Consider the following 14,048-nt stretch of genomic DNA (forward strand, 5'->3'; position numbering starts at 1 on the left):
ACTTCTTCCGTGGATAACTGACACCGAAGAAGATTACAAGTGGTAGTCGAAATACGCGTATCTGTCAAAGGATAAGCAACTAGGGCGGAATTAAAAGGTACGAAACTGATTACACTCAATCTTACATAACCTTTTTGTGTATAAAAATCGTTGAATACCTTAAATTAATGACATCAAACGTTAATTTGGTTAATTATCTTTAAAATGAGCCAAAAAGAATCAAAATTGAACTATAGAAGACGAAGATATCACTAAATCACTTTTCCATGTTTTACGATAGTGACCCCAAACTTTTGGATACATCATATTGAGGGGTGACGCCAAACTTTTGGTCGATAACATCCAGAGTTAATTTGCTTAATAACTCTTTTCCTAGATTTTTTAGTCAAGTTCGGCAAAAAGCAGTTGACAACTAATAGAAAATAGGTTATATTGCCGCTCTCTTCTTAAAATTTGGTCGACCCAATTTCAAGCGACACTGCCGTAAGTTTATATTCATTTTTTAGAAAATTTGACAGCTTTGGGTTAATACATTCTCTAGCTCGTATTCAAAACTCTATCATTAAAACAATAAAAAAGTTACCCCGATTATTTCCCACAAATCAATTATACTCCAATAGAGTTTTACCAACTTCAAATATTCATAAATATGAAATTTGTGTGTTTTTCTATGAAGTTGTACATAAAAGGGTTAAATGCAACTTTGCGCTAATAGTAGTTTCAGATATGCATAATCATAACACTTGTCAGCGTTCACTTTTACATGTTCTTTTTACAAGAACTAGCACTGCTAGGGATAGTATTATAGCGAAAGGAATAAATGTATACAATTCACTACCTCATAATATTAGCCCTGTAATGGATACCTGGGGTCCATTGGACCCCAGTGTCACTTTGACTTGGTCGCAAAAAAGTTTGGATTGACATACCAGTCCCATTTTTACAGTACCTTTAAACTACACCGCGTTGAGTTATTTGTGCAAAAATACTAATAGTTTCATGGCGTACTATGGATTATTTTCAATGTCAAAGTTGAACCGGGCGATTTTGTACCCCTGGGGTCCATTGGACCCCACTGCACGAATGATTATATCTTTTGATCGTGACGTTCTAGAATAATGTTGTCTTCGACAAAATTGTTCAATAGATCAAGGGCAATCTTACGATAAATAATTTGAGTTGAAATTAGCTCAGTAGATGGCGCTAGTGTGCATTCAAATTACGGAGTGAAAGTTATATTTAGCTTTAATATCTTCATATTCTGAATGTATAGAATGTTTGTGCCTTCGGCAAAAGTGTTTAATACTTCAAGAACTATTTGGGCATATATTTTTTTTAAATGTTGCCCAGCATTTTAGATACCCCGAGAGACAAACTTCCTCGAAAAAGGAAACTTTTTTTGAGGTGAACACTGATAACAATACCAATACAGAAATGTTCCGATTTTATCACGCCCTCCGCGCGTCAGTCCTTCATTTTTCATTAATTTAATGTTACATTTGAGAGCAAGTGTTTCCCCTCTTCTTCAAGATGAATGTTGAAGACGTGTTCTGCAACGATAAAAATATTGAAAATGCATATAGATTTGGTAGAATATTTAAAATCATTTTTGAAAAAGCGCGTGATAAAATCGGAACAATACTGTACTTCTTATTTGTTGGATAATTTACTTCAGAATTGACTCACCAGGTTGCGCAAATGCAGATGCAAAGAATACATATTGAAAAGACTTCTGTTTATCTGTCATGTCTCTTTTGGGTTCATTCAAATAATACATAACGCCAAATGTGCAAGCTTTAGAACTTCTCCTTACCCAACGCATCAAGTTTTGGGTAGAAAATTATGAAATTATGTAAAAAAGCGTAACACAGCGCTAGACCCCCTTGCTCCCCCATAGCGTTACGTAATATTTGAATGAACCTTTTTAAGCTGCCGGACATATATGTATGTTAACCCACCTACAGAAGTGCGATTTATTCTATCGTTATGTATGCCTTCTTCACTTGCTTAGATACGTTTCACTGTATTGAATGCTCTCTAGCGCCGTCTAGCGGAAATTTCCCGAACTAAATTTTTCATCACTAAATAGGCATCGACTTACCCAACATCTTTGCTGAAAACATCGCCCTTTTAAAAAGTAAGGATCACGAGATACGGGAGAATATGTATTGGGGTCCAATGGACCCCAGGGTCCCAAAACGGACCTTTATTTTAGGTATCCTGTTGAGGGTTAGAGAAGAACGCTCCTTCAATATCTTCAAATCGAAACTACGATCATACTTGTTCGATCAACCAGTTTAAACTACTCAGTGTGTTCTGTACCTTTCTCAACTGTGAACCCGTACTGTACATAGATGGTACGATTAGCATTGGTTTGGTGCTGAACATACTTTTAAGCGCTAAAACTTAGTCTCAATGTGGCCGCCTTAGGAAAATCAAAAATGACGCGTGTAGGCGCGGGATTCCAACCGGAATCTTTATCCCACTTACAAGGGCTCCTAAGGTTGTTGGTACTCCTGAAAGCAGCTGCGAGGTGGGGAAATGGTACCAATTTGCTGCACTTTAAGAAAGACACGGACACCGTCTTCAGCCAGAGGCTGCACAGACTGAATATGAAACTTAACACTAGACAATGGACACACGGAGCATGCACCAGTGGATACGGAGAAGAAACTATTCTCACGAAAAGTTTCATCGCCCGGAGCGGGAATCGAACCCTCACCCCTAACATGGTGCGATTAGAAGCTTGGTGACACTAACCGCACAGCTACGAGGCTCCACGTGACTTAAACGATGTCCATCATATGTCGCCATTGTTAAGATGTGATTGTTTAGGTAGCAGGTAGCAGTGGTTGGCAAAATTGGGCTTAAGTTAGGCATTAGTATTAAGTACCGTAAAATGGGGTAACTTTGATAGTTTTTTAGCGAATTTTCTCAATATTTTTACATGTAACAGTATTTTCCCGAGTTTTATATTTTTAAAACAAGTACTGGGGTATCAGTTATCAATTGCAATTAAAAGATTCGATAATCTGAAATATTTTGGATAACTTTTAGTTCTTCATATAACCGAAAATCAGATTTTCATTTTGGGGTAACTTTGATAATGCCCTAAAATCACATCAAATCTCAAAAAATAATCACAGATTGAAATCTTAGGAGCATGAACATGATGAGAGAAGGCTTGTGGAATATATTAGATAGAATTTTTATGTAAAAAATGATTTTTTACTAAATTCTGCATATAAAAATGAGTTTGTGGAGTATTGAGTGCAAAATACAATAAATTTAGCTCAATCATTATCTTTGTAATATTAAATGCTTAACGGTACATCAACATATGATTACATGCTATTCATGGTTATTTTTCTTTTTTTGGGTAGTGTTTTAATGTTTTATTAACAAATTTTGAACAACACATATTTATCTACATGAAATTACAAAGGCATTGCATACTTTTAGGCGTTTATCAATGTAATGGAGAATAATATCCCAATTTACAATATTGCTTCCATTTCTTAAAAACACACTTCGTTAAGAGATTCAAGGCCAGATAAAGATTCTTCTATGATGAATCTATCGAGAATAATAGTCCATTCATTGAAAAAAAAAATAGTTTTGACGAAGTCGTGTAGCAGATTGTTTGAAGGGGTTGATAAATGACAAAAATATCAACAATTTTTATTTTTTGTCCAAAAAGTTGTATATAAACTAGATTTTAATGAAAATACGTCTAAGATAAACTTTCATATGTATAGAATTGATTTACGTTTACCATTTTCTTAACTGGTTGAAGGAATCATAGTTATAAGATAAATTACACAATGCCAGCCGCACTATCAAAGTTACCCGCATTATCAAAGATACCCGTTTTACGGTACATTATTATAAGTACACAAACACTCAGCGCTTAGTATTATCACTCTTTAATCAGCTGAGCACAGTTTAAGAACTTTTTCAGTTGAAATTCCAATAAAGAAAAAAAAGTTTACATACAAATATTTTTGTAAAAATTTCATCTAATTCTTGTTCAAAGTTATTTTGATTTATTATCCTTCGAATGGTACCAAGGTTTTTGAAATCGGATGCAAATTAGCGGAGAAATGGGCCTAGAACGCTAACGCTAAAAAACTTTCATATCAGTTCTGAAAATGTTACTTCAAGTATGGCCCTTGGAATTGCAGGTGACGTTGATCACAATTATCGCTGATCGTGGATTGCAAACTGATTAAATCAAGGGTCAACAAAACTAAAAATAAATATGCTACATATTTTTTTGCAATTCCACTGCTGATTGGCCATTATTATTCAAAACAGCTTTTCCCCCAATCGGCACCACAAACAATGCCCGTCAACACATAAAACTGCTCATCAAAATTCTGCACCACTGACATCGTTCGGTTCCGGTGCTTCCTCCTGCCATCACGGATTAGCGGTACCCATATTGATTGCATTTGATTAAACATATTCAAAATATTCCCCAGCCGTAAACAAATCCAATGCCATTCGACCGACCGACGCTCAGTTCAGCCTCAGAGCATTATTGTAGCGTACATTCCAAGAACTTCCACCAATTAGTCCTTGGTCGCCCGAAACGTGCACTCGATCTCCGCGCGGTGGGATCCGATTGGTGAAGCGCGAAACTGAAACTTTTTGTCGACAGACAATCACTGCACCGCATCCATCGACTCGACAGGCGGGTAATAATAATTGGCATGTCTATGCGACATTTCCCATCCATCGCATCGAAAGCAGGAAGCTAAGAAACGGACGGGGTGTGGAATTTGCATGGTGTTATTGCAAAAATCCGGGACGATTCTCTCGCTCCAATTCGTAGGTAGCAGCCAGGCAGCAGCGATCCATCACTATTGGAGCATTAATTATTCAGGGTTCATACCTAATCAGCGACGACGACAACACGACTAGGTTCGAATGGTCGCGTCATGTTGACGAATGAGGAGTACTTTTTGAAGGTGGGATTAGCTATCTAGCTACAATAGGTCATCGAATGTATGAACAAATATGCAGTCACGTGACTTACATCATGTATTGCATTTTAAATTTTGTGTGTTTGCTTTTTTCAATTATGCTTATAAAAATCTTCTAGTAGTTACTTCTCTGGAATTCTTCCAGATATTTTTTTTTAAATTTTCCTACAGAAGTTTGTTCTCAAATTTTTCAAAGAGTTTCTTATTCTTCAAGAAATTCTTTCGGGGGTTTCTCATGGAGATCCTTCTGGAATTCCTTCACTAGTTCTGCTTGGATTTGCTTTTCAGACACTGCTTGTGGTATTTCTCAAGGTATTTCTTCTGAAACTCTTCAAGAAGCACTTATGAAATCCCTCATGAATTTCTTTATTGTACTGTCTTATTAGTTCCTCAAATGTGCCAACTTTTTTTTTGTCTGTATTAACGAGATTTTTAACCTTAGGTTAGTTCATCTCGGGACCCACGTTTTACTTCCCTTTCGAAGGAAGAACCCACATATTGTGAGTAGAGTAATGCGGGGCAAAAGTTCGCACCTAACAGACTTCACAAAATAACTATTGAACGAAAAGAAAATAATATCGTTTTTCTTCGTTAAACGGGTCCCTATCATGTTGCCTTCAAAACGTAGTACTAGATTTTTTCGCGTTCCTTTTGTAGTTTTAGTAATACAATTTTTAAAACAAGTACTCCAATGCGAACTTTTGCCCCATAGTGGGGGCAAAAGTTCGCATTATGCGGGGCAAAAGTTCGCACCTTGTACAGGGTAGTTTATTGGAGTGATGTTCATTTATTTCATGTTAATTCATGTTAATCTTTTCACTCTAGTCATGAAATCTGTTTTCTTCTGTTTTTAGAATTACGACCCAACTGGAATGCGACCTGGTGTTCAGCTTTTGTATAGAGTGTGTTTTATGAAGACTTCCACAACTATTAACTAAGAGCTTCCTTTACAGCGTTACTGAAGTTGTCAAAATACATTGTGGGGTAATCATAGAGATACGTGTTGCACAAAATGCATGAAAAAAAAAAAATCAAATATGCAGCAAAACTGTTGAACGAGACTGTTATCGAATCTTATCCCCGTCAGTATGGTGATGGATTATAACTGTGAATTTACAAACTAAGCTATGAAAGATCCCGGTAAAGTAGATGAACATAAGACCTTCAGAAACATACGAAAACAGATGACGAGGATGACAAAGCAAATGTTTTAGAATGTTTTTTAGCCATTTTTCATTTATTGATTTAAATACGTGAACATAATGTTTGCTTTACAATCAATCTTCTTACAAAACGAAATTTAGACCCTCTGTCGCAACGATTTCAGGGTGCATACTACTCATATTATGCATATATAGTAGTTTCTATATGAAATTATCATTGCTTCAAAGATTCTGTAATTATATTGATGTACTAGACTATGAAATCTAGTGCGAACTTTTGCCCCACACCTACTGCGAACTTTTGCCCCACTGTCGAGGTTTTAACAATGTCCCTTTCTGCAAGAAGCACTAGTAGTTTATTGTTTATTCGAGTGCACCTCGCGAACTACTATGGAATAACGATTCTCCGACATAAAGAGGTTATGAGATACTTCTTCTTCCTGTTACTACAAATTCTTATTTCAAAATACCCAAAAATTCTATCAAAACCCCTAGAAACACATTTTTTCGCATAACTCTGCCAAACCATAACGTAATCGTTCCAAATTTTATTGACGAGTAGCTGACCTGATTATATGTCGAACCCATACAGATTTATTTGGGTTCTTAACTCGTGCTCAGAAAAAGACCCACTGCGAACTTTTGCCCCGTGCGAACTTTTGCCCCGCATTACTCTATGTCGGGAGTGGGATTCGATCCCAGGTCCTCGGCGTGATAGTCAAGTGTTCTAACCACCACACCAGGTCCGCTCCACTAAAATGTGCCAACTTTAAAACCGCTGTTTTTCCCTTAACCCTTCAGCGCGCGCGCTGTTGTAAAAAAGTACAACACTACCAAAAAAACCTCGCTCGTCGTACACAGCGCGAGCACGGTGCAGTTTCAGCTGCTTGATGGCGCGCGTCCTGGAAGGTTAAATTGAAAGATGATTATATTTCAAATAAAATTACAAATTACTGGGAATATATTACATACATACATATGATGATGATGATGATGATGATGATTGTGTACCCACCATCAGCGCAAGGATTACCTATGGCTGCAGAGTCAAACCGGAACGGAATGATCTACCTGATGGCTTGTTGTAGCAGGGTAAGCTAAACTCACTGGAGACCTTCGGAAAACAACATGATTATTGTTATCTCGTGACAAAGTCTGGCCACCCCACGAACATTTGTCCGGAAACCAGTTCATTTAGCTTCCTTAGGCTACCCCTCCCAAATACCCATGTATATATCATGTTCAATTTTAAAAGGGATTAATAAGGAACGAACTCACCGGGTAATCCTGTTCAGCTGATCTTCTGTGTTTGCCTTCGGTGTCAGTATGCAAAAGGTATGGAATGCCCTCCAAACCATGTTAAATGTTCACTCGCTCACACCACTCGCTGAGTCTCCGGTCGTCCAACGAAGGATAAACCAAAAAATACAAATACAAATGCGCTAATACCCAACGAACCGAAAACAAGCACTCGGATATAGCAGCAGCAGACTCCTGCATCCACTTCTCTGAAAACACCAGCGAAACTGTCTCCTATAATTCTCACGTGTTCCCCTTAACCTCTACTGCCATTTGCTTAAAACGCAAGCGTTGACTTATCGTCACACTACCACACCACGTTGGCTCTTTGCTACTCTTTCTCTCTCTATTTTCTGTTCCTATTACTTCGATCTCCACTAGTATTCGTAAACACAACGAGCGCCCCTTCTCCAGCCCCGCTACCCTATCACTATAACCCGTTAGCTATTCATATATTACATACATACATATATACATTTATTTGTTCAACATCACATTTAAGACAAACATAATCAACAATAGTACTCCACAATACTCGGTTTGTGGCTGCCGTTCTCCATCCTCGGTCGCGCCCAATGCTCGCCAGGTCCGCCCATCGTGCTCTCTGCGCTCCACGCCTTCTTGTGCCAACTGGATCAGTTGCAAACACCAGCATTCTTGCAACATGCCCTGCCCACCGCATATTTCCGGCTTTGGCCACCTTCTGGATGCTGGGTTCGCCGTAAAGTGCAGCGAGCTCGTGGTTCATCCTTCTCCGCCACACACCGTTCTCCTGCACACCGCTGAAGATCGTCCTTAGCACGCGTCGCTCGAAAACTCCGAGTGCTTGCAGGTCCTCCTCGAGCATGGTCCATGTCTCGTGCCCGTAGAGGACCACCGGTCTTATTAGCGCTTTGTACATGGTGCATTTGATGCGTGGGTGAATCTTTTTCGACCGCAGTTTCTTTTGGAGCCCGTAGTAGGCCCGACTTCCGCTGATGATGCGCCTCCGAATTTCACGGCTCACGTTGTTGTCAGCCGTCAGTAAGGGTCCGAGGTAGACGAACTCCTCCACCACCTCGAAAGTATCCCCGTCTATCGTAATACTACTACCCAGACGGATCCGGTCGTGTTCGGTTCCACCTACCAGCATGTACTTTGTTTTTGAGGCATTCACCACCAGTCCGACCTTTGCTGCTTCGCGTTTCAGGCGGGTGTACAGCTCTGCCACCGTTCCAATAATGTCCATGTCGTCGCACTTTGAGGGCAGCATTCAAAATAGTGATCGCCCTGAAGTTCTCACATTCCAAATGGTAGCCTTTCTTGTGATTGGAGCAGATTACCCCTTCCTTCTACTCCTCCGGTAGCTGTTCGGTTTCCCAGATCCTGACTATCTGCCGATGCAGACAGGTGGCCAACTTTTCTGGGCCCATCTTGATGAGTTCAGCTGCGATACCATCTTTACCAGCTGCTTTGTTGGTTTTGAGCTAGCGAATGGCATCCTTAACTTCCCTCAGCGTGGGAGTTAGTTCTTTTCCGTCCTCCGCTGCACTGGCGTCGTCGTTTCCTCCGTTGTCGTAGGCTCCCGTGCCTACGTTCTCCACGCCGTTCAGGTGCTGCTTGAAGTGCTGCTTCCACCTTCCGATCACCTCACGTCCGTCCGTCAAGAGGCCTCCGTCTTTATCCCTGCATATTTCGGCTCGCGGCACGAAGCCGTTGCGGGATGCGTTGAGCTTCTGATAGAACTTCCGTGTTTCTTGGGAACGGCACAGCAGTTCCATTTCTTTACACTCCGCTTCCTCCAGGCGGCGCTTTTTCTCCCGAAAGAGGCGGGTCTGCTGTTTCAGCTTCTGTTTGCAACGTTCCACGTTCTGTCGAGTCCCTTGCTGCAGCATTACCGCCAGCGCTGCGTTCTTCTCCTCCAAAACCGTTCTGCACTCTTCGTCGAACCATTCGTTCCGTCGATTCCGTTCCACGTACCCGATGGTGCTCTCGGCTGCGTCGTTGATGGCTGCTTTCACTGTACTCCAGCAGTCCTCTAGAGGGACCTCATCGAGCTCGCCCTCGTCTTGCAACGCGGCCTCGAGATTCTGCGCGTATACTGAGACGACATCCAGTTGTTTCAGTCGCTCTAGGTTGTACCGTGGCGGTCGCCGGTACCGTACATTGTTGATGACGGAGAGTTTCCTCCTTCTGACCTACCTGAGCGTTCAAATCTCCTATGATGATCTTGACGTCGTGGCTTGGGCAGCGATCGTACTCGCGTTCGAGCTGTGCATGAAATGCGTCCTTGTCATCACCAGTGCTTCCGGAGTGTGGACTGTGCACGTTTATTATGCTGAAGTTGAAGAATCGGCCCGTGATCCTAAACCTGCACATTCTTTCGTCGATCGGCCACCAACCGATCACGCGCCTCTGCATATCACCCATCACGATGAAAGCTGTTCCCAGCTCGCGTGTGTTGCCGCAGCTCTGGTAGATGGTATGATTACCTCTAAACGTTTGCACTATGGATCCTGTCCAACACACCTCCTGCAGCGCTACGATGCCGAACCCGCGGTCCCGATCGGCAGTTACACGTACCGAGTTTCCAATCGCAAGTCCTTTCTGTTCGCTGGGGTCGTTGCCGTTGGTCTCGGTTCGTATTATTCTGTTGCTGATTTTCCGTTACAATGGGTTTTTTACGGCTGGCTCGTAGGGCCTGACACTAACCCCCTACTTTCCGGAGGACCATAGTGCACAGTTGAGCTTAGAGTCCTTCCCGGGCACTCGGATTTAGATCAGCCGCCCCTAACATGGGAATCAGACGCTGTTGTGAGCCGCTCCTCCTGGAGAACAGACGCTCAGGTTTGCCGAAGCAAACCCCCCCTTCCCTGTCAGCCTACGACCAAAGTTCTCACCGGGGTTGGTTACCCGATCTTCGCTAAGGTTGCTCATAGTTTCCGGCCGGTACAGCGAGGAGGCAGGGATAGGAGTTGCTGGGCAGAGGCTAGTGGATCACAATGGGATCTGAATTGCGCAGCATACCCAGCCTTTACCGTGCCGGGAATATATCACATGTTTATCTTATCATTCCTTCTAGAGTTTTCATTGGGAGTTTTTCAGGGATTCCAGGAAAAAACAAGATTTTGTTTCTCATTTTCCTCAAGGAGATCTAGGATCTTTCAAGAAATCCTCTCTAAGATTTCTCCTCAAGTTCCTTCTCCTGAATATGGTGGAATTTCAGAAAAGATTTCTGAAACAATGAAAGGAACTTCTTTTGGAATAACATAAGAACATCTAGAAATCCCAGAGATAAGCATTCGAGGGATCTCAAAAGGGTCTTATAGAGGAATCGCAGAAGAAACTTTTGGAAGTATTCCAGAAGGAATTTCTGAGAAAATCTCAAAAGGATTTGCAGTGATTTCTTCTGGAAGTCCTTATAGAGTTGCTCCTGTTGCTCTTGGTGGATAATTTTAATGAATTGCTTCTGTTATTTCTCCAGATCTAGCTCCAGATATTTATTCTGAGATTTTTCAAGAAAGTTCTTCTGATATTTTACAAAACTTTCCTCTGTAATTCCTCCTAAAGATATTTCTACGATTTTTTCAGGAAATCCTTTTGTGACTATTAGAGGTCATCAATTTCTTTTGAGAGTTGTTTTGAAGGTCTTCCTCAGATTCTTCAAATAATTTCTTCTGTGATCCCTCAACAAGCTCCACCGGGGATTTCTCCTGAAGATTCTATTGAGATTTCTTCGGTAATGGCTCCTGGTATTTCTCAAGAAGCTACTTTTGGAAACTTAGAGGGGTCTACAGGAAAAACACACGAAGGCTCTACTTGAGGAATCGCAGATTACAGCTCAGTAAGTCCATAAATTCCAAAAGAAAATCCAATAGAAATCCAAATCCCAAAATGATTTCCAGGAGAAATAAATTTTAAAAGAGAGAAGAACTTTTGGAAGGAATCCCATGCAAATTGTGTGTTGGAATTTCAGAAGAATTGTGATATCCCCAAGGAAAAATATCAGAATCCTTAGGAATCTCAGAAGAATTTTCTACTAAAGTAAACGACCAATTTCCCCAACCAGAAAATGTTCAATAGAACGCAAAGTCACATTGTCACATCTGTTGCTCGGTGCAACTATCATCTCTTATTTTTCTTTAGAAACTACGAAATAACAGTAAAAATGCTCAAATGCCAGTAATGGGGAACGGACTCGGTGTAATGCCACTCACCAGCTTGGGCTGCAAAGTGCAGCGGTGTGTTGCCCTCGTTGTCCGGTTTGTTCACGTCGATACCCGGCAGCTGCAGGAACAGTTCCAGAAAGTTTGTCAGATTCGTCGAGCAGATGTACGAAATGGCCGTCTGAAAAGGGGAGAAAGAAATTTATTGGTGAAAAGAATCGTCAGATACTTTGTATTGGAATATGGGTATGTTTGAACTTTATGCTGGCTGAAAGGAGGGAGATACACAGAGAAGGACTACGGGCAAGGATGTTTAATGTATGGTATATGAAGTGAGCAGTTTCGTGCCACACCGAAATGTCATGTCGTGTCGATAAATGTCACAATGATGAATATGTAATCAATCTGCAATACGGTACTATAATGAAGCAGACAGCTTGTACTGATAGAGCAATCACATTTTCATATGAGCACGTGATTCTCCATGTGGTAAACAATTTGTGTGGACTGAAGTTTCGTGAGACGGTAGGTTTATCTTCAAAGATCTGTGCGTCGTCCCCTGTAGCCACAACTAAGGCCACAGTAAAATTGTGAGTATTCAGCATGACCTTACTGAGGGTGGTGAGATCGATTCTCTATCAGTCCAGGAATTTTTTGTAATGGAAATTTCCCTTATTTATTTGGGCATTTTGGCAGAGGAAGCTCGCAGTTAATAACTGTAGAAATGCTTATAGAAGCTGAGAAGCAGGCTTTGTCCTAGTTGGGGCGTTACACCAAGAAGAGGAAGAAAAATTGATCACACGACCATACTACGCATGTGACGGCTCTTTTTTTATGGTTTTTCATCATTGTAGATCAGGAAAAGAACCATTGATAAAACTGATTCACCCGCAACCACCAGAATGTTACACGGTGGAACCAGTTTCGAGAACATTTTTGGCATGCAATGAAAACTTGCCGTTCGATGGCTCAATCGTCATGCTTTCCCATAACAATTATCATGATGCTCTGGATATGAACTAACGCATATATTGAAAGTGAAATTATCTAGGCATATCTTCAGGAATTCCTTTAGGAAAACCTAACAAAAAATCCTATAGGAAATCCTCTATGAATTCCTCTAAACATTTCTTCAAGATTTCCTACAGGGATTCCTCTGAAATTCCTCCAGGAATGCTTCTAAGATCCCTCAAGTGGTTTCTCCATAGATTCCTCATAGAATTCCTGCAGGGATTCCTCCAGAAATTCTTCCAGGAATTCTTCAAGGGATTCCTCCAAGAATACCTTAAGTAGCCCTACAGGAACTCTTCTAGGTATTCCTCCAGGGATTCTTACATGGTTTCTTCCAGAAATTCCTCTGAAATTCCAGGATATCCTTCAGCGTTTCGTGCTGGAATTTCAGTGCAAACGTCCAGGAATCTCTCTGAAGCAAAGAAGAAGGAATTTCTTTAGGTATTCCTCCAAAAATTCCTTCTGAATTTTCTAAGGAATTCTTCTAGTGATTCCTCCAAGGATTCAAGGCTTTCCCAATGGATTCCTTCAGGGAATCATCCAGGGATTTTTCCAGAGATTCTTCCAGGACTTGCTCCAGGAATTCCTCTGAAATTCAAGAATTTCCTTCGGGGTTTCAGTGAAAAATCTCCAGGAATTCCTTTGAAATTAAGCCATAAATTTCTTCAGGAACTCCTCCAAGAATCTCCAGGATTTCTTCCAAAAATTCTATTAGAAATTTCTCCAAGGTTTCCACCACGAATTTTTATAAGGAATCCTTCAGGAATGCCTCCTGGAATTCCTCCAGATGTTCCTCCAGTGCATCCGTCACAGATTCCGTTGCAGATTCCTCCAGGGATTCCTCAAGGGATTGCTTCAGCAATTCTACCAGCGGTTCCTTTAGAAATTCCTCCAGCGACTTCTACAGAATTTTCTCCAGATATTTCTCCAGGTATTTTTCCAAGAATTCATCCAGAAATTTTCCAGGGATTTCTCCTAAAATTTATCGTATTCCTCCAGGATTTCCTCCAGAAATTCCAGTATATCCTAAGGGTTTCCTGCTGGGATTTCAGTGAAAATCGTCCAGGAATCTCTGTGATGCCAGGATTTTCTTCAGGAGTTCCTCCAGGAGTTTCTCTAGGTATTCCTCCAAGAAATCCTTCTGAAATTTCTCAGGAACTCCTCCAGGAATTCCTTAAGGAATTTCTCCAGAGATTCCGAAACGAATTCCTCCAGTGATTTCCCCAAGGATTCAACCAGAGATTCCTCCAGTGATTTTTCTAGGGATTCTTCCAGGACTTCCTCCAGAAATTCCTCTGATATTCAAGAATTTCCTCCGAGGATCTCTGAGAAAATCCTCCAGGAATTCCTCTGAGATTAAGCCAGAAGTTTCTTCAAGTATTTCTGCAGGAATTTCTCCAAGGCTTCTTCCAAGAATTCTATTGGGAATTTATCTAAGGATT

General features: G+C 41.0%; 2 protein-coding genes across 2 annotated transcripts in view; one reads left to right on the top strand and one right to left on the bottom strand.

The window, feature by feature from the left end:
- Positions 1–14,048, top strand: part of LOC109417806 (dnaJ homolog subfamily C member 22) — a 263,856-nt gene that overhangs the window by 133,901 nt on the left and 115,907 nt on the right. The gene's annotated exons all lie outside the window — the stretch shown is intronic.
- Positions 1–14,048, bottom strand: part of LOC109426759 (uncharacterized) — a 202,979-nt gene that overhangs the window by 23,420 nt on the left and 165,511 nt on the right. The window contains exon 5 of the mRNA XM_062853543.1: positions 11,647–11,776. Within this exon, the coding sequence (XP_062709527.1) occupies positions 11,647–11,776 (130 nt within the window). The remainder of the gene's footprint in view (positions 1–11,646; positions 11,777–14,048) is intronic.

This window comes from Aedes albopictus, chromosome 2 (genome assembly GCF_035046485.1).
Source record: "Aedes albopictus strain Foshan chromosome 2, AalbF5, whole genome shotgun sequence".
Lineage (NCBI taxonomy): Eukaryota > Metazoa > Arthropoda > Insecta > Diptera > Culicidae > Aedes > Aedes albopictus.